The sequence below is a fragment of the Fringilla coelebs genome (genome assembly GCF_963513975.1).
Source record: "Fringilla coelebs genome assembly, chromosome: 3".
Lineage (NCBI taxonomy): Eukaryota > Metazoa > Chordata > Aves > Passeriformes > Fringillidae > Fringilla > Fringilla coelebs.
Window position 1 is genome coordinate 92,274,415 of NC_140030.1, and position 20,988 is coordinate 92,295,402.

The 20,988-nt window shown below is 40.1% G+C and overlaps 1 protein-coding gene across 2 annotated transcripts in view; it reads right to left on the reverse strand.

Annotated features, from left to right (window-relative positions):
* Nucleotides 1-6,203: 6,203 nt before the first annotated feature.
* LPGAT1 (lysophosphatidylglycerol acyltransferase 1) overlaps nt 6,204-20,988 on the reverse strand; it is a 60,942-nt gene continuing 46,157 nt past the window's right edge. For both annotated transcript variants that reach the window (XM_084203466.1, XM_084203467.1), the window contains exons 8-9: nt 15,652-15,758; nt 6,204-12,197 (exon numbers count right to left, since the gene is read on the reverse strand). In XM_084203466.1, the coding sequence (XP_084059592.1) occupies nt 12,046-12,197; nt 15,652-15,758 (259 nt within the window). In that variant the 3' untranslated portion in view covers nt 6,204-12,045. The remainder of the gene's footprint in view (nt 12,198-15,651; nt 15,759-20,988) is intronic.

Sequence of the window (20,988 nt, forward strand, 5' to 3'; positions counted from 1 at the left end):
CAGATAATTTCTGGAAGGATTTTGCATTTGGGATGTGTTCAGCAGAGATTTATCATATTAAGGAAACTGGGCTTTGCCCAAGGTCAAGACAGGATGGCATGTGCAATTGTTTGTGGCAAATCCTTAAACTTCAAAGAACAAAAAAAGTGAACAGCCCAAAGCCTTGTACAAGCTGAAACATTAATTTTATCCTTTACATTAAACTTTAGTTTCTTCAGGTGTTCTTTAACTTCTTTTCAACCTAAAACAGGATCCTGGGCATGAAATAGCAATCCAAAAGTTAAATCACCTGGTGATTTTTAGTACCATGGGAATTTACTTAACTAAGAGCAGCACAGTTTAAATCAGAATCTAAAGTTAAGTTTTCTGACATTAATGCTAAATTCTGATACAGGAAAAATCCTGTTCTATGTGCTATCTGAAAAATTCTAAATTATCAGCTGTTAATACAAATTCCAACAGGATACCGTGGCTCACCCTACCTCCCCAGTTAAGGTGAATCTCCAGAAAATATTTTGTCCACAGCAATGTTTTTATTTCAAATGATTCAAAAAGCTCATGTAGGGTAGTGGGGTGCACTTCATTATCTTTTCAGTTCTCTGGAAAATGTGCTGGAATATAGAGACCTACCAGAGTGTGTCAGTTTGTTGAATTACATATCCAAGGAGATAGTATACTCATGAGATCTGGTCATCATAAAAATACACTTTGTTCAGGTGGAGATAAATGCAGTGGCAAAAAGCATGAAGAGTTTTACTATGGTTTGGAAGGACAGGAGAAAGAGTCAACTTTACTTTTCTGAACCCAATCCTGGACACTTTCAAGGGCAGGTGTAAAGCAGACAAAGTGCAAATGCACTTAAGTGCCTACCCACTTAACATGAGTGGGTTGCAGGTTCCAGGCCAGGCTGCATTTAGAGAGAGGCCAGTGGGAGAAACAAGCTGGCTTTCTATCCCCATCCTTTTCTGATTTAATGATCCTTTAAATGTCCTGTGTTCCCTTTCCCATCTCCCAAGATGTAGAAAGTTGTTTTGACTTTCCCACTGATTTGGTTTTGCTTGCCTCCAGCTTTGCAGCAATGCAGATGCCTTCCTGGTAAGAAGGAGACCCCACCTTTGATGTTTAACTACCAGCAGCCAGTGCACAAGGCAGGAAAGAATAAGCAAATCCCAGTGCAGAGACTTTGCATACAGAGAACATGTATTTTACATAAGCATGTAAGTCAACTCCTACTCCTTATGGAAACCCCATCCCAAGAGCTCCTTTTTGCTGGTTTTTTTTTTCCCTTTTAACAATTTTAGCCTTCTTAGGCTTCAATAGTGGATGATGCAGCATTTAGAAAAATTAAGTATGATTAACCACTAGCAAGATGTATTTTCTCTTCCTCCTGACTTGCAGACACCAAGGTGTTAAACACACAACTAACAACTTTTGTCATACTAACTTCTGAGGTGGGTGCCATGCTTGTACTTCACCTTGTCACTGTAACACATACTTTTGGTACCAAGTAAGAATTATTGCCCTAACCTGGAGACTTCCATGGAGTGCTCTAAGGAAGGAATTTTTGTTCCTGCAGTTTTGATAACTTAGCTGCAGCTCTGGCCTGTCTTACTATGCAGCTTATTCCTGATTCATCTTCTGAGCTTACAAAATACCAGATAAAAATAGATTATTGTTCTATCTAAATTCCCATAATCCTTGTGCTCATTAAAAATAAAGTCATGTAACTGTTCTTAGTCAGGATTGCACTAATTAGTACAACTGGCACTTCTGACCTTGTGATTTCTACCCTTAATACACCCAGGTTGGCTGTGCTGCCTGCATTAACATACCCAGGATATATAATACCTCCTTACACAACAAAGTGCTGCAGAGAGTAATGCAAACCAGAAAATAAAGGTCAGGAGCCTGTATGGAGTTTCTCCACATCCTTATCATTTGGCTTCATTGAATATTTTTGTATTTATTTTCATATAACAAATTAGAAATTCACAAATAAAAATCAGGGGCCAACCTTTCATTGACCCTTTAGGAGACAGGGCAGCTCCCCAAAGTGCTCTTGATCAGTGGCTCTGGTTCAGGTTAGCAGTTTGTTGGTTTCTGGAACAGCTCCTGGCATTTCAAAAATTTCAGGGAGATAGCAGAACAAGCTTATTAAACTTGACCTCATTTGACTGTTTTGGGTTTTTTTTGTAATTTTTAAAAGAAAGACATTAATATGAAGGAAGCAACTTCCCTGTTCTCACTTCACCTTAGGGAACAGCTTTATCTTTTTAGCCTTCACTATGCAATAAAATTAAATGTGGGCATTTTTGTGTAGGGAATTAAAAACTGTTGGCAGCAAATTTTTGTTCTGTAGCTGCTGACTTATGTGTTGTTTGATTTATATGTGTCACTGGAGTCAGGAAATTACTAATTCATTAATCAATCTAATCCTCTCACCATCAAGCTGTATGGATAAGTATTTAAATAAATTATACCGATCGGACAATCAATTCTCTGAATGTTGTAATAAAAAGCAGAAGGAACTTAACTATGCAGGTGATGGATCTACCACAATGAGAACAGAAATTTAAATAGTTCAGAGAAATACTCAGTCGTGGTAGACTGACAGAGGATATAAAAGCAGGAAAGGCAGAGGGAAAAAACTACATCAGGGTTTGGTTTTTTCTTTTAAATCTCTCGTAACACAAGAGGAAAGGAAGAACCAATGCAAACCCAGAAGATTTATAAAGAATGAAACTTTTTCTGAAAAAAGTGCACTTCTGAAAGCATTTCCAAGTGGCCTGCAGGACTCATTAACCTTCCCAAGCTCAAAAATCATCAGGTCAACAAAATAAAACCAAAAACTAAACCAACAAACCCTGACAGGAAGGAGGTAAACTGAAAGTAAAACAAAAGAGGGATGTAAACTTCAGCGGGCCAGGACATAAACCAACTTCTAGTGGAAGGATTAGGAAGAAAATTCCTATATATTGCAAGGTTATTTGTTGCTTTTCCACTCCAGGGATCCTTACAATTTTCTCTGAGGCACTTCTGGGTGTGAGGATAATGGCTCAGACATATCTGGGGCCTGATTCTCTATGCAGCTCTCTATGCATCTGTGCTTATATAAGAAAGGAAGATATTTTAATGATTAATCTGAAAAATTAGGATTGTATTTATTGCTATTTCTTGCAGAATTGGGATTTGTAAGCCTGGTGCAGAAAACAGAAATGTTGCATTGAGAAGGTAAAGCATAAAGAAGAATTTGCCATCCAGCTGCTAATAAAATTCTAAGCTTCACAGACGTTTGGGCCAAAGCCCATGAATTATTTAGTCTTGTTACCTGCATAATGTAGGTCACAACCTCCCTCTGTAATTAGGCTAAACAGTAACTTCTTCTATTTCAGCTCTGTAATAAAACATTTAAGGCAGCAGTTCTGATTTCAGGACTTGAAGGATGGAGAACTGAAAACATGCCCAAGCTGTGGCTTTCCCTTCCTCATTCTGAGCTCAGCTCATTATATTGTGCATGGAACTGCTGCCTCCTCAGCCTTTTTTTTTTTCCATCCTGGAGTCCATGACTGACAGCACCTGCTGTGTACTTGTACATAGCAAAGTGGTATTTTACTTAACCCTTGGATAAGCTAAGCAGACAAGACTTCCTTCTTTCTCTAAGACTTTGCAGATTACCTTTGTAGCTTTAATTGTCTCTGCCTGGGGTCTTTTAGGGGTTGTGTTGGTACAGCTTCATTTCATGTGTGTAAGGCTTATTCAATGATTAATGCTAAAAATCAACCTAGATCCTTCTCTCAGCAAACAGAGAGCCTTGGGTAAAGGCCTCACAGGAGCAGGTGTCAAGAGGCAACCTTTGGTGACTGTTCTCACCTACAGGCGCTTCTGCCCACTTAGCAAATCCTTAGCTGCCTGTTCTGAACTTTAGGGATCAGCTGTGGTACAAACATGGAATATCAAACTGCATCTTGTGAGTATTTCCCATGGGGAATGGCTGGAGTAAGAAAACCCATCAGTTACTGCCTTAATTGACAGTGGAATCAACACTTAATATTGGAATAAACAGAAATGGGAGAGAATTTTTTTGACAGAAATTAATCCAGTGCTACCTAAGCAACATTGCTTCAGCAAATATTATTGCAGGCCTGTGGGCAATTAACAGAGCTTAGTTTTAAGACTACTAAATGTTAAATATTATTCACGTCTGTTTTTGTCATCAGCTTTGGATAAGGAATCTCCTGAAAAAGCAACCCCACCCACCTCACAGGACACAAGGTTCAGCTCTGAAGGCTCTTAAAATTGCTTGTCGGCAAGGTCCTGTAAATTATTTGGCCATGGTGTAACAGAGGAGAGCATTGCACATAAAATGTTCCACTGGTTTTGCCAGCTGCAAGAGAGTATTTAGTCAGAGCAGTGGCAAAAAACCAAACCAAACCCAAAACCAAAAAGCAAACCAAACCATTAGTTCTGTTCTAACAGATTCTAAGTTTGGCATTTTCATTGCAGGAAAATTAGTCTCATCCAGCAAAGGGAGCTTTTTCTCCTGTCTTTTTATCAGGCATCTTTCTGACATCTTGTGCACTTTAAGGCAGAAGTGCAGCACAGCCCCTATCTAACAGCTCTGGGTTTCTCCCCTTAAAATCCTTGCTGATGAGGAAGACCCAGTGTGTCTGCCTAAGAGAAATGCAGAGAGAAGGGAACACAAGAACAGTATCAGAAGCATCTTCAGTGTTGCCAAAAGCACAGGAGTAGTAGAAACCCAAGAGATTCACTTTAGGGGAAAACACTGACAGGCTCTTCTTTTCTGTCTTGCCTTGCCACTTTGAGCCAATATCCAATATACGGTCTCACTAACGTTGCAGAGGGAAATCCTACCACCCTCAGCTCCTACTTGGTCTATCTGCTCAAAGGGTCAAATCTTCCCTTTTTTTTACTTTTATGTATTTACAGCAGGAATCCAGATGCAGCCCTCAGTTGCCAGAATTTCTCAACTCTTGTGTTTTCTGGGTTAATTTCTCTTCCTGGAAGACATCTGTTCCTAGTGGCTAGATGACCTTCCTTTTGCTCAGCATCCACCATACACTGCACTAAGTGACTCGGACCATTCAGCAACTGGTCCTCATTAATAACAAATCAGTACTAAAAAGTGGTTCATTTAATATAATTGATGAAAATATTGTACACAATTGAACAGATCTGCAGAATTATACTAGCTAACTGCAAATGAAAAAAATCTCCTCTTCAAAAGTAATTCAGTATAAATTGACCTTTTCATTTTTCTCCTTCAGGTTCTCAAGTGAGATTATAAAACACCAACTCTATTGTGGTATATAATAATGAGCCACATTTGCCATCTGATTTAGTCTTGTAGTTCTATTGAGCAAGACCAATGTTGTTTTTTCCCAAAGCCACACACAGAAGAGCTCTACTGAGGTTACCTTATCACTTACTCTTTGTATAGACACAGTTTCATCTTATTGATCCCTTTCACAATATACACTTTTTTGGAACTTCCAGTTTCCTAAGGTAAACTTAAAAATCTGCATGCCACCATCCCATGAGCTCCTTGCCACCTTTAATCCAGTACCTATCTGTTCTTAGCAGCCTTTAATACTTACACATTTGCAACAAACTTGATGATTTATTTTTAAGCAAAAATATTGGCAGCCTTTTTCAGCTGCACCAGATCCCAGCACTAGCTGCTCTGAAATTCCTGATGCACCACTTCTCCAAGCCCATGGAGAAGTCTTAGTAAAACCTGGTACAAAACCAGATTGACATTAGAAAGGACAACCAACCCAACAGACTCCTTCCTTATTCCACAGAGAGCCCAAGGACATATGGGAAATTTAAGTTAACAGATTCTAGCTATAGAAAGGTACTGACCAGAAAACCTCTTTTTTCTCCCCCAGGAGATACCTTTTCTTTGCCTTTGAGATCAAAGTAACTGCAGCATGTAACACCTGACCACCTCAGGTGCCTGGTTTTTTACCTGTAGCCTTTCATTATTTTTCAAAGGATGATTTTTTTTTTTTTGGTTAAATCAAGACAAAAATGTTGGGTTTTTTTGTAAACCAGAGTAGGCACTCATGACATTCCCACACCTTTTTTATTTGCTGTTTCTGCTGAAGTTAGTGGTCTTTAAAAATGAAGAGCATCTTTCAGAAAAGCTGACAGTTACAAGAACAGCAAAAATGACAACAGAGTCCTGAGAGATAAAAATTTATTATCTGATCAGCATGTCATGATATGGTCACAACTCATACAGCTGACATTCTTATAGCCAAGAGGGATGTTTTTTCTTTTTAAAAATACATTTTTCTTTCCAGCAGGAAGGATTTTTTAAAAACAAACATTTCATACTAGGCAGGAATTAAAAACAATGGCTTTTTCAATATGACAACACGGCTGGTAAGCACTGGATACCCCACCAGTGTCTTAATATTCAGATTTCAAGTTTTCCCTCCCACTCCCCAATTCCCCCCACCCCACACAGAAAAACACCACACAGAAAAACAAGACAAAACCCAGATGGGAAACAAAGAGGTAGACATCACTACAACTATGGCGCTGTTTGGGAAATTGTGCGAGATGCCTCACGATGCTCTAAGGAGTTCCTTTTCCCTTCATTAGACATTGCAGGACTGGGCCCCAGCAGTGAACTCCAGAGGTGAGAGGAGCCAAGAGCCACCGCCACCAAGAGGTGGCAGGGCTGCAGAACAGGTGGGGCTGTCCCACCTGGCATTGCTCTGCCCAGCTGGAGTTGCTTAAACCAGATCCCTCTTTAAAACTATGGATCTCACAATGACAACAGCCTTTCTCCCAACAAGGCTGCAGTCACGTCCTTCTAGGAGGCAAACCAGGGTCAAGGGGGCTCAGGTTCTGCTCTTGGCACGCTCTCAGAAACTTTAAGAAGACTCATTGCTACTACAGTGACTTGCAGAGGAATTCTGCAGCTGAGCACTGACACAGCTTCTAACGGGTGCTGCAGCGAGTGAGGGCTGCAGAAGCTGCTGTCCCCTCTCTCCCTCTCCCCTACTTCCCCTCTCCTCCTCTTGCCACTTCTGGCACTGAAACATTTGTCTCTGTGTCCTTCCTAATAAACAATCTTATCTATCACAAATTAACACTGCAGTTGTACAGTGAACCAAGAGTTAATTTACTATTTGTTGTGTTTATGGTAAGCACAGTAAAGGTTGTGTATCCATTAGTTATAAGCACAATAAATACAACCATCAAAGAAAATTTTCTCAATTATGTAGGACCAGAAGCATATGAAATAGTCTTGAAAAAAAATCAACTCTATTTTTGCCACAGCAAAAACCCAAAAAAACCAAAAACAAAACAAAAAACCAAAAACCCAAAAAAAACCCCCAAAAAACCCAGCAAAACAAAAAAAACCCAAGAAACCCCAAACCAAACAGAAACAAAAAACAAAACAAAAAAGCCCAACAAAACAAAAACAAAACAACCGCCAAAAAAACCCAACAAACCAAAACAAAACCAAAAAAACTCAGCCCAGGAAAAAGAAAGAGAAATGCTGCTTCTGGTATCTATCTACATTTCTGAAAGACATCTTGGCTGCTGGAAAATTTTATTAAAAAATTACCCAATGAAATAAATTCAGCAAAATAATTCCAAACATCACCAGCCCTTCACAAAACCACTGACAGTCACTCCAGGCTTCCACATCCAATTTATCACACGAAACAAAAATGCAGGTAACAGAGAAAGGAAGGAGAAAACTGGAGGTGAAGATAACTGCTATAAAAAAAACTCCTGTTCATCATACAATATGAACATCATGGTGGAGTAATTTTAAGTAACTAACTCATTTTAATAGGACAGTTTTTCAGTGAATAATTACTTCATTACTTCATGATAAAATAAAAGGTCTAACTTTAAAATGCATAGAATCCTTCCAATAATGACTTCTATCACAGCCAGGCAGTCTACAGCCCTTACAGAAAAAGCAGAGCTGCTCAGAAGTATTTCTAATGTATGCAGACATTTTAAACCAGAGTATGGTTTCCATTTTGCTCTTCCCATTGTTGCTTTGTATTTTTTAAAAGAAGTTAAAAACTATCAAATATGCAATTTTGCAAAATAACCCTTTATTTCATATGGCTCCATTATTTCCAAAAAATACAGAATCCCAGATGTATAATTATTTTGTGGGATTGTATCAGATCACCACAAAATCTTCAGCTGACTGTCAAGAGAATGCATCCAACCCTGGGCTCGTGGTTTGGAAATCCCATTTTTAGGTACCTTTGGTCCCAAAATTTATGTCAAGGCAAAGCGGAGCAGTTGAATCCTGTCACACACAGTGATCGGTATCTATCTTGTACAAACAGGTGAGAAAGTTAACAGCACTTTATGGCAGTGTCACACAAAGAAAAGTTCTATCATCTGCAAACCAAGTGAACAAGGAACAGTACCACAGTGATCGCTTTATTGTTACTGCAAGAAGACGCACCTCATTTGTGACGCTGGGGGAGCAGGGAGAGGGAAGCTTTTAATTTTCCAGGAAATCAAGGGAAACTGAAATTTCACTTCTCAACATCTGGTGACAGCAACTTTTAAAAAGAAAAAAAAAAAAAGGAAAAAAAAAGAAGAAAAAGAGACACCACTGTTGCAAGATTCAACAGAACCACACGTGGAACCCAAGTGAGACTGAAATGATGGCGCACTCACCCCAGGGCACTGAAGAAACTGCTTGGGGTGGATGGACAAGTGCTCTTCACATCATGGGATTCACAGAGCAGCAAAGCTAAACTGTGAGGACTGACACAACTTCAACTCTAACTTCTTTATGAACAATTCAACTTAGAAATGTGGAGATTTTTGTGGGCAACCTTGGCAGAGAACCATCTTTATTCCTATTATTTGCAATGCACTCAAATTGCTCTGTCCTCATTTCTGCGTGCAACAGCTTTCACTTGGAATTTTTCTGTGAATTTTTCATTTTTGATAATTTTACACATTTTCCCATTATTTTTCCCTTAATATAAATTCAAAGTGATATTAGTTTGTGATCAACTATATGGTTCATTCATGCTTCTGTCAAACCATATTTTGAACTCTCCAGAGGAGGCAACCCATGGATGGTGCAGCAGAATACCCATTACATCCAACTGCAGCCAACTGCCAGAAGGTAGAACCGAACTGCAGCAGACAGAAATTTGTGTTTTACAAACTTGCCTGCTAAGCTCCAGACAGCTGGACCAGCATGGTATTTTTAGCACTGAATTTCCTACCTATTGTATCCATTTTACATTCTTCCCTTCATGACAAAATTTATTTTATCTGATCATTATCTTTCATGAAGCAGCATCCAGGATCATGCTGGGAGGCTCCTTTGGAGTCGCTTTCCAACAGTTTCATTCTGGCGTCACCCACAGCAACTTGGCCGTACGGAGCTGTGGTGTCAGGTGCTCTTCACATTTCCCAGTGCAGGCAGGAGAGAAGCCTGGGACATGACGCTGTTTCCACACCCTACTGAAACAACAACCAGTGCTTGGAAACAAGCTTCTTGTAAGAGTAAGAACTACAGAGGAACAAAGTGAAAATGAACAGGACCAGATCAATCAAACGCTTGTCTGAAACATTACTGCGCAGTGCTAATTTCTTGAGGCAGCACGTGAACACTTGCTATTGACTGCAACCCACTGGGAAAATAAAAATACTGCATTTGACAAAACAAGATGCTCTTACATGGAGTTCACAGGGTCTATAAGGAACAACCTCCTGTTGTGAGTAACTGCTGTGCATTCTGCTTATATAAACTTCCCTTTTTGCATCAGTCCAGTCTGTCCTAGCTCAAAATAAAATGAGCTGTACTCTGGGCATCGCTCTGATTCTGATCAAACTACGTGGGGGAGGACAGCAAGTGAGTAGCTTGCCACCTGCCTTTTGGAGTTGAAAGAGACAGTCCCATGGGCAGCAGAAATAACCACTTATACAAAACAGTGCTGGGCTGCCCCAACACTGCCCTGTCACACGGCAGATTAAATACATTCATTCCATCAGCTGAACTTCAGCAAGAACAACATGAAACAACAAATACTCCACGGACTCTCTCCCTATCATGGCATACCTACCTCTTTTTAATGGTTACACCAGAATTCAGGTGCAGAGATGGCATTTATAAACAGCATCTTGCCTCAAACATGAAGCTATTAGCAACCACTGTACTTTGCCTCCAGCTGCCTGTGGAGTCAGGGAGGGAACACACATTTCAGGGGACCTTACTGTGGTGTAATTTTGCATCCATCCCCACTGAGCAACCACTGCTGCATGGGGAGGGGCAGGGATGGCGTATTTGACAAAGTATTTTTCCACAAAGCCAGGGAAATTGGCACTGCCTTGTGTTTTGGTATGCTGTTTGCCCCCCCCCCCCGAAAGGGAACACTGGCAAGGTTTTGTATTCTGCACACCACCTCCTGTGATTCATGTAGCAGCAGAGGGAAACAGAAGGGGAATCAATATTGCTAGCTCAGAGCCAAAACTACTGAGGGCTTACTTTGTTCTCAACAAAATTACTCTGTAGAAGGCAGTATGCCAACATCTGAAGTTCTGGCTACCCTGCCTGTATTTAGAGAGATTAGTTTTATTTTAGGAACCGTTCTCGCAAATCTGTGCATAATCACATAAACACAATGCCAACCAGACCTGCCAGAAGTAAGGCTGTACATCACTGACATCCTTTCAAAAGGATCCTGCACTACACATCTGAAAGTGTCTTCTGTTCCCATCTGCCCTTCAGTTCAACCATCCTTATTCCAGTAAGATTTTAGCAGTGAGATTTAGTGGTGAGCTAATTAACACTGTCCTCCATGTAGTTATTCAGAATATTTACCATACTTATTTTTTCAGTAGTATCTTCCTACAGATTTATGATAGCAATTATACCTATTTTTTCTTTTTATGAAACTAATTTTTCTTCTATTACTCCTTAGCAAAACATTAAGATGGTTGGCATTTAATTATTTAAACTCTCCCACAAGTATATTTAGCACTGTTGCAACTAGCGGGGAGAAAAAGGCCTCTATAAACCACTCCAAGGTCACCTTGGTTGGACTGCAGTATACAAAATACAAAGGTGGCTAAAAATCACCAGCAGCACCAGCAGACCTTCAGAAACAGCTAGAATTGCTCTGCCTTCCAACGTGTGACAAACAAAGCTTCCCTCTGTTCCCTAAGTTTTATGCCTTTCCTTCACTGACTTTTCACCTTTGAAAGTGCATTTTCAAAACTGATGGTGAGGGTTTAGCTGCATTCTGAACAAAAAGGGAATTTAACTGAGAGACTTTGTATTTTCCAAGTTTCCCTATAACACGAGACACTGGTAGCACATGGAACTTGGAGAGCTGATGGCAAAACCACAGCAGGGATGGGCTGATTCATCCCACGTGGACAGCTTTTAATCACACTGTGATGCTGCAATGCTTGTTTGAGGACCAGTGCCTCAGAGGACAGACCTGACACCAGATCTTATTTGGGTGTTGGGTTCAGATCAATGTGTCTGCTACAACAACTGCTGACTGCGTAGCCACAAAGACACCTCCACCAGCTCTGTTGAGGATCTCTGACTCCAGCACAATGAGCTGCAATAAAGTACACGTTGTGCAAATGAGGAATCTCTACCACACCAATGCTGTACACACTACTGAAGAGACAAGTTGCTGAATTTTCTGAGCTCTAACTACAATGCCAAGAAATACTTGCGGTGACAAAGCTTTCTTGTCACAGACATTCTTCTACGGTGGTTGTACGATTGCACCTTTTGTCCAAATGCTGAATTTGCTTAAGTGTGGGTGAGAGTATACATTTTTAAAAATACAGACAATTCTTAAAATAATACATCATCAGGTCACTATGTTACTGATCTTCACTTTTAGTGGAGTTTAAAATTCCCCCAAAGAGAGGTAAAAGTCCATCCAGTATTTTTCCTTTACTCTTGAATATTCACATTTGCACATACAACATGATACTCATTTGCAAGAGCCTGGATTCCCATTGTGTCCTCAAGGTCCCATTCCACTTTTAAAATAGGCAATGGTACAAATACTGAAAGAGGCAGTACCACATCCCTCCTGACAAAAATGCAAATGATTGTATGGCAACCAGCCACAGGTTACTGAGGGTCATCTCCCGAGAAATCGCTTTTGTCTGACCCTTGGGTGGTGGAAAAGCTCCTGCAAGAGAAAAGAAAACACATTCAATGCTTTGCACAGGGATGACAGCCTTAATGCACCACTTTATTGCTTCTTTACTGCTTGTCCCAGCAATGGTGCCCGCACACAATTAACTCAGTACTGCTCTATGCTCTAATGCTGTCAAATTTATGAAAGATTCTCCAGAAGCCTTCGAGAAAACAAAAAATCCCAAACCAAAACACAACTCCTTAATTAATGAGAGCAATTTTGATTTCTTTATAAACTTTAAGTGTAAACCTGAAAGCATTCCTTAGAAGCTGCTATCACTGTACTCAACCTTTGCAGAGAGATCCAACTGTCAACTAAGTTTTGTGTTATTTTTGAAGTTTTATTAGTACCTCCATGATCAAATTGAATGGATACCATATTAAACTCTACAGCTGTTTGGTGGTGATACTGTATACTGTGAAGAAGCAACACACATATGTTCTTGAGGTTCCTCTTGAAACTGTAAATACACACATAACACCCCTTCTTTGAAGAACAGTTTCCACATATTGTTTGAACACTCAGTCATACTGACAAAGGAAACATTATCATTTGCCATGGAGTTTGCCAGAAATTCTTTACTGAAATCCTAGCTTAGATGGGAAAGACTGGAAGAGATTCATCTGACAATAAAATTTGGTTTTTCCATACTTTGACTTTTTCTGACTTGCAACACTTAATTAAATGTGCCTGAATACATGAGAGCTCTATGGCTGTAAGCAAACTATTTGCATATATTTACATCAGCATATTAAATCATCTGTGTTACATTGTATTGAGATGCACAAAGACTTGATGACACAAAGCACTTTTACTGCTGTTAATCCTGAACGAGGATACAAAACTCTGAATACACCAGAGAAGATGATGTACTTGCTGCAGCATTATGGAGTCTCAACTTCTCTCAGAAGAAAATGAAATTAATGATTCAAAGAGTAAAGATGCAGCAATGTCAATTTTTAATCTTGAGAACCACACAATTTGGGCAATTAGATACCATCAGCAGCTTATCTCTGTGCTTCACATTTGCAATCACTGGAGGAACTGCAATCAAGCATTTGAGACAAAGCTTTTCTTCCTGCATGAATGCTCTTAATTAAAAAAAAAAAAAGTAAACAAGGAAAAAGCCTAAAAACATCCTTGATGAGCCCCATCCACCTCTCCCTGACAGGTATTTCACACTTGGGCAGATATGCCACCTCATAATCCCCCAGTAACTCACAGCTAAGCTTTTATCTGTCCACTCTAGGCTAGATTTGTTCCTCCATGGCCAATTTGTTTTTCTGTACCAACATTGACCTCTGCTTTAAATACCTTTTCTTTTTCCCTGGTAGGTACAGAGAGCTGTCTCCTCCTCTCCCTCCCAAGGCAGCTTTGACCCTTCCCTTTCCCAGCTGAGACAAGCCAAGTACTTTTAGTTGTCCTCCACAGAAATTACTCCACCTTCCCTTAATCTCAGCTCTGATTATCTGTCCCTCTTCCCAGTTCAATCTGTGTTCCTTGACAGGGAGAATGGATTTGTATGCAGGATTTCCAGATGAGGTTTCTGATCTGGCACAACAAAGAGCGTTTCCATAGCATTAGGGAAGCCATTCCTTACTTTTTTCATCACCTCACACCACCTGGCTTCTGAGCACAGGGAATGAGGAGCACAGTGACTTCAGTACACCATCACTCTTTTCCAACTGCTCCTAGCTTATGGTTGGGGCTTTTTCCTTAACTGGTCCCCAAGTGTTTTTGGCCTGCTAAATGCAATCTCACTTGTGTCACTGAGGGCTTCAAGGTTTTCTTGCTGAAGAGTTCAGAGAAATCAAGAACTTGCCAATACAAGTTTTCCACTAACTGCCTAAAACAGGAGTCTGTTACCTACAGCTATGAACTTGAAATTATTCTAATTTTATAAATGAAATGTGTAAAATGCACCTGTAAAAAATTCTGGGATTAACTTCATGTCAAATTTTAGGCATACTTTTCTTTTGGTTTGGATTTCCAGAGGTCTAATATTACAGGTTTTCCCAGATGACTGAAGTTCTTGACACTTAAGAATACAGAAAAATGCAGAAAGGTGCTCTGGGCTTTGTTTCTTTCTCTTCCCAAATAAAAATAAGCCAAGAAATGTATTCTTGGCTTTGTCAATGCAACCTTTTAAAGTTTCATGGAGCATTAAATGTAACTCCAGCTTTTTGAAGTAAGCTTTATTAAGAGAGAGAAGTTCCTAAGCAGTGTGCATTGTAAAATAATATAATAATGATAATAATAATAATGATTATTTATAACAGAAACAGCCCTAAGTCCTAAAAGCACACCCTCTTGTGACCATGTGCCAGGTGAGTACAAAGCTGGCTCTTAAGCAGCCTCAGGGACTCCCCTCAGAGTCAACCTCAGACCTTTCCAAGGGGTTTCTAAAAACTGTAGCAGCACTTTTTCAGTAGCCCAACTAAAGCAATGCAAGCAAGTTCTCAAAAAGTATAAGTGGCAGTAACTTTAAATTACACTAATTTATGCCTAATAAGGTCCTATGTCACAGCATTTACATTTAAAACATGTCTTTATTAATTCATACTGATTGCACTGGCAAATTATTACCAATTATGCTATTTTGGAAGTGCATTTTAATGAATAAATCTGATTATATTAATTATACTCTCAGAAATTCTGGACTAGTTAGATTTTCTGGGTAAGGCTTATTTCAACAGCATAAAATAATGTCACATACCCAAGAATTCTTTACAATCTATTTGCTACACTTGTATTTTAAAAGATTTTCACAAAGTTATTTGTCTAATAAAGTCCAGTATATGCATTTGGATGTGATTTATATAGCAGAGTCTGAACTCTGCCATCAATGGTGGCTGAGTGACAGCAACATTTCATAAAATGAAATACAACTCTGGGTTGTTAAAGAATTCTATTAATCTCTTTAAGCACTTGGATTGATAAATTAGGTACTCAAAACTAAATTAAAGCAGGCTTTGCAATAAATCATCTCACAGAAGAGGCATCTTCATTTAACACAGTTATCCAGGAATACTAAACTCAGCTGATCTGAGACACTGAACACATCCCAACAACTGTGATGCACAGGGCTGCAGATCAGAGCTCCAGAGAATGTGTTCCATGTAATTCTCACAGGTCCTTCCAATCATACTTCAGTCATGGATCTCTGCCATGAAATCCCATAGCAGCACGTTTCACAGCTCAACTGTGTGTTACTTTTTTGACAGCTCCCAAATGCTACTCTACTTGTAGTGTTGCCCAGGTAATTTACCCTTCCTAGATCATTTTTTAATCATACTTTTTGCCACATAAAAAACAGTAATAATAGCAATAATTGTATCTCCTGTACGCATGTGAAGGATGCTTACACATTCTTAAACCATTTAGAGATCCTTGTAAGGAAAGTCATTAGCAAAGCACAGTTCTCTTTGCTAGGTTAACATCCTACCTGTTTCATAGAAATGTGTCAACAGGTTCTCCTTTTCAATGAATCGTTGATACAGCCAGTTTGTGAGAGCTTCAGGCTCTGCAGGGACATCTTTCACTGGAAAAATCCTATCAAAGAAACAAACACAAATTAAACCTAACAAATGTACTCTGCATGTGGAGAACAAAACTCTTCTGCCCCAGCCTATCTCAAAACAGAGAGAAGAAGACTTTTGTATAAATCTAACTGCATGATTTGCACTCTCTCCAACTCACAGATCACAGAGGCATTAAGGGTACAAGAGTGGGAAACTCCAGGCTGCCATCCAGAACCACACAGAAGGCACTGGCATCAGTCTCCACCAAGTGCTGTACTACAGCTTTGGATAAAAACTACTAAGGCACTGATTTGTTCTTTTTTTAATAGAATACCACCACACTATATTACTATTCTCTAAAAAGAATACAAACCAAGTGGAATGAAAGAAATAAAAAAATGAGAAAGTTAATTCGCAGTTTTGAAGAAACAATTCAGCAGGCAGAAGGAACATAATGACATCACTAAGCACCAACAGCTCTTCCACTTCCCAGAAAACAAGCCCTCTGTGCTTTTCAAAGGATGCTGGCAGCTTTCTCTGAAATTTACAAGGCACATTTTACAATGAAAACTGACCCTGTACTCAATATTGCTGCTCTCTTTTAAAAACACCAACGGGAGAATTGCTAGTATTTTGGTACTTCTATGCTGAATATTAGGTGGCTTAGAAAAACAGACACCCAGAGCAGAATTCACTGTGGTACACACACCCTGAAACTCCCACATAACCCACCATACCACACTAAATTATTTCAAAACAGTATTTCCAATCTTACAGTAACTGTGAAACCTCCTTAGCAGGCCCTCAGTGCCTTTTGATATATACAGGAACTCAGACATCCACTGTGCTGTACTGGAAGGCCAGTGCAGGAGAGATTTGTGTATCAGGCTGACCTGAAAAATTCCCACTCTGAAATGCAAGGCCTTTACTGGAGATTTCTCTTTCCAGGTGAGCTCCCTCCCACTTAGCTTCTCATTTACACCATGCTTCTGTTTTCATTAGTGAATTTTCATCTCATTTTCAACAGTCTTTCTCAACTAATCATACTGCCAAGAATTGGAAGTAACACCACGATCATCTGGGAACATCAGAATAAGAAAATAAGGCACTTCTGAAGAATGCTTTTGTTGCTGTTACAGTTTTCAACATCTTTGCCAGCTTTGTTCATTTGTCATTTGTCCTTTCTCCTTTCAGTCTGATGCATGGACAAAAATAAGCTGGAAGTGGGGGAGTCAAGCAGCAAGCATTGCTCTAAGGAGTGAATTACAAATCACAGTGCTCTGGCATACAGAGACAACTTCAATATAAGGAGATGGACGACTTTATTTACACACTATGGTATCAACATGAACTCAGTTATCTCTGTAGCCTTTGGAGTAACTCTACCTACGCCCTCCTGGCACTGTGGAGTTCTTTATGCACCAGTAAAGCCAGTCTTGGTAACCAGAAATTAGCAACTGTTATCTCAGATAAAACAGAGTTTGAAGGAAAGTCTTTGCCCAAAGACAAATGTTATGAAACGGTGCTTCAGTAATCAGCTCAAGTTTTCAGTCTGCATATCAGGAACAAAGACAAACAATAAAGAACTATTTTATCTTGAAGCCCAGATGCTGTACAGCAGGTTAAAATTAAACCACCTAGCAGCAAGTAAAAAACACACCCACAGAGCAAGGACCATTTTGTTGAGGGCAGAACACTAAGAAAGACTTACTCTGTGTCCCCAAACACAACTGGGCTGCCAAGCACTATTTTTACTCTCTTCTGCTCATCTGCTGCAAAGAGATAAAAGGCTCAGCAACTGAATATTGTGTTTCACAGAGTATTTTTAAAGGACAGGTGCTTGCTTACACAGGTTTTAAGAGGGTTCACGACTAAGAGAACGTGTGTTGCCTCAGGACAGAAGTGTAGGGTTACCTGGCTTCACAAGCAGTCTCCATTGTAGACTGTAAGATATTCTTCACCTCTGCCTTCACTTCTCCCTGACCTAATGGATAACAACTCTGTTTTGTCAAGAACATTCCTCCTAATCTGGAAACAACACAGGATCTTGCAAGACACCTGTTAAAAACAATTTCTGAGCTGGCACTTTAATGGAGCAGTGAAGCAGCACAGGTGATACCAGCACTGTGAGAGACTAATGGAACCACTGCACACCACTTCCCTGCTTGAATCCATCCAGGCTCTTGTGTGGATCAATAATGCTGCCAGAATGCTTGAATCTCTGGAGATAAACTCTGCTGCTTTGAAGTCTGAGAAGCAGCCACTGCTACACCCAGACTGAAAAACAACTGGTTTTCCAGTAATGCTACACTGACTACCACAACTCAGCAAAGGTAAGTGCTCGTGAATTTAGAAGCATTTTCAAATGTATTTTTAGATTATCCAGAGTTATTTTTACCAGCAGAACATTCTTACTAATGACTGATCTAAATTAGAGATTAAATATTTTTAAAAAAATCCTCAAACTCTGGAAAGAAGCCCTTTCTGTACTCAATAAGGCAAAGCTAAACCCCCCCTATATTTAAACTGAACATACTGCTAATGCCATGGTTCTCTGCCCATCAGATGGCTCAGCTGGCATCTGTGTTTTACAAGAACACTCTCTTGAAGGAGACTGGGTTCAGGAAGGTGAGTGAACAAGTCTACTGTTACAAAACTCCCCACACAGGCAATCCAAAACAACAGCACAGAGCCACTGCTCTGACAGGAGCAGGGTCATCCCCAACCACTGGATGCTGGCATCTGCCAGGTCCAGTGTTAAAGGATGCAGAAAAAAGTTCCTTGTTTTCAGTGAGATATGTAAACAGGCATGAGCATCACCTTGGCTCTACCCCACCTTTGGGTATGCAGGATCAGTAATGCCATTAGAAGCAAACAGTTTGCTCACCTCCTCAGGGGAATAAAATACCATTGCACAGAACTGCCAAGGCAAGGATTAAGGTCAACATATAACATCTGAAGCTCCTGGAGTCTCTCCTGGGCACTTGGATCTTTCCAGCTTTTGGGAAAAACTAACTTCACATTCACTAAAATAAGAGCATCTTTATTTCTGGTGTGGCAAAAAAAGGAATTTAATAGGACTGGATAAGAAACTGACCAGAAAATTCAAGCAGAATGGAAATACATTTTTTTGCTTTCTATTACAGGAACAGCTGATTTTCTGTCCCCAGGAAAAGTGGGAAAGGGGCTAAAAGCAGTGGCAGCATAGGCTGCACCCTGGGAAGTGAAAAGTGGTGGTGGAAGTAAAGACACATTTCCATGGGAATCTGCAAAGAATCTTTTTCCAGTAATGAAGCATAACCCTGCAGCTGGAGGTGCCTACTGACAGCTGCGAGGTGACAGCAGCTGCAGGGACAGTCTGGTACCTGACTGAGGGATGGCCACTTCTTAAACTGTTACACAGATTTGTGTCCATGTCCCAAACCAGATTATATTAGAATAAGTGACAGTCCAGGGGAAAAAAAAAAAGGATTTTAAAACCCAGGAGATCTAACTGCCAAAGACATGCTCGTATATGTGAGAATTGTGGAGAATTAGCTACTGATAGGCTGTTTCTCAGAAGACACAAAGGATTTTCAGAAATATTGCATATTTAGAAACACTTATCTCTTTCAATTTGTCCTTCCTGGAGAAACAACCGCTGATTCTGTACTTAAATTCTGAAATTTATGGCTACCACTTTAAGTACTACCTGCCTTTTATCACCTGTCCTACCCTGAAGTCCTGTATTACTTGCTACTCCATATAAGTCATGATATTTGCTCCTTCAATGGCTCTAAATAAATCCAGGACAGTGGAGGCTGTTGGTAGATGTCAGACATGACCAAAAATAAGTTACTTGTGTATAAAAGTACATTAAAATACACTGCCAAACGGGATGCCCTTCTGCAACATTCATTCAGCAACCACAATGCATTTCATCTTATTTATAGCTCGGAGCTTGGCTTATTTCAATAAATCTGTATCAATGCAGACTCAAAAATAGAACTCCCTCAGCAGCTGAAAGCTGGTTTCAGCAGTGGCACGGCACAAAAGCTGGTGTGGGGAAGAAAGGCGGCAGAGCTGGGAGCAGCCTGTGTGACACTTCCATGCACGGCCAGCCCTGCGTCAGAGCTGACTCAGGCTGGCTCTGACGTCAGGGCTGCTGCAGACAGTCACTGTCACACGGCCCCACAGTGGGATGTGAGCATCCAAGGGCATAACCCTGCAGGGAAACCAAGGCAAAAAACCCAGCCTCAAACCATCCCTGACTGAGGAGATGCTAAGCACCGAGCCACCTTCACAGCCAGGGTGTTTCATATTTGCAAGTCTCAGGTTCTGCCAACAGAACTGCAGCACACAAAAAATTATTGCTGAGGAAACTTGGTGTTCAGCTAAGAAACACCAAACCAATCAAACTAAACAAGTGCCTGGTGTAAAAAGAAAAGAAACAAACCCCAAACTCTACTCACGGCACAGAAATGGTGGGAGCTGAGAATGGCAGCCAGTCCATGGCCTTGCTACATGGTCACCAAACCACTCAGCTTCTTTCTGCTGAGTGGAATTGTAGTGAGTCTGGATTTACAGGCAACACACACCACACAATGAGCCAAGCATAAACCTAAACTATTTGAGAAGAGCAAACAAACCTTTCCATCAGACTCATTACAAGGCAGGTCTTATAGTGGTGCCTCTAGTTTGACATGCTTTGCACCAGAGGGATTGACATCTCCCACAAAATCCCAGGGCCATTTGGCCTGGAGGAAGTTCATTAGGTATTTTCCTTGAATATTGTATTTTAGATAGCAAACTGAGTTTTGCAGCACTTTCCAGTAAGTTATGAGAAAAGTCAGTCAGGGTCAAAAAGCTATTCAATACATGGGTAAAGTTCTCACACCTGTTGTTTATAGATCCAAATGTGGTAATTGTTCTTTTTCCTAGGGAGGTTTCTTTTGACATTCTGAGGAAAATCAGGCCACAGCTTAGCCTAATTATGAACTTCTGAAAATTGTGTCATTTGTACTGAAAATAGAAGTTTGAAAAGCAAGGTTCAACTCATTATCAAAATTGAGCTTTCAAAAAAAAAAAAGATTACTGGATTAAACCAAGCCTTCTCTGCCACTTCCATCAGCTAGAAAAGCACCAAAAAATTATAACATAAGGCTTCTTGTTGTGTTCTCTTCTGTTGCTCCCTGAGCAGGATGAAAAAGAAATAATCCTGCAGCAAAGGCCCAGGCTATGAGAAAAGGCAACCACCAGATTTTAAAGTCTGTAAGGCAGAA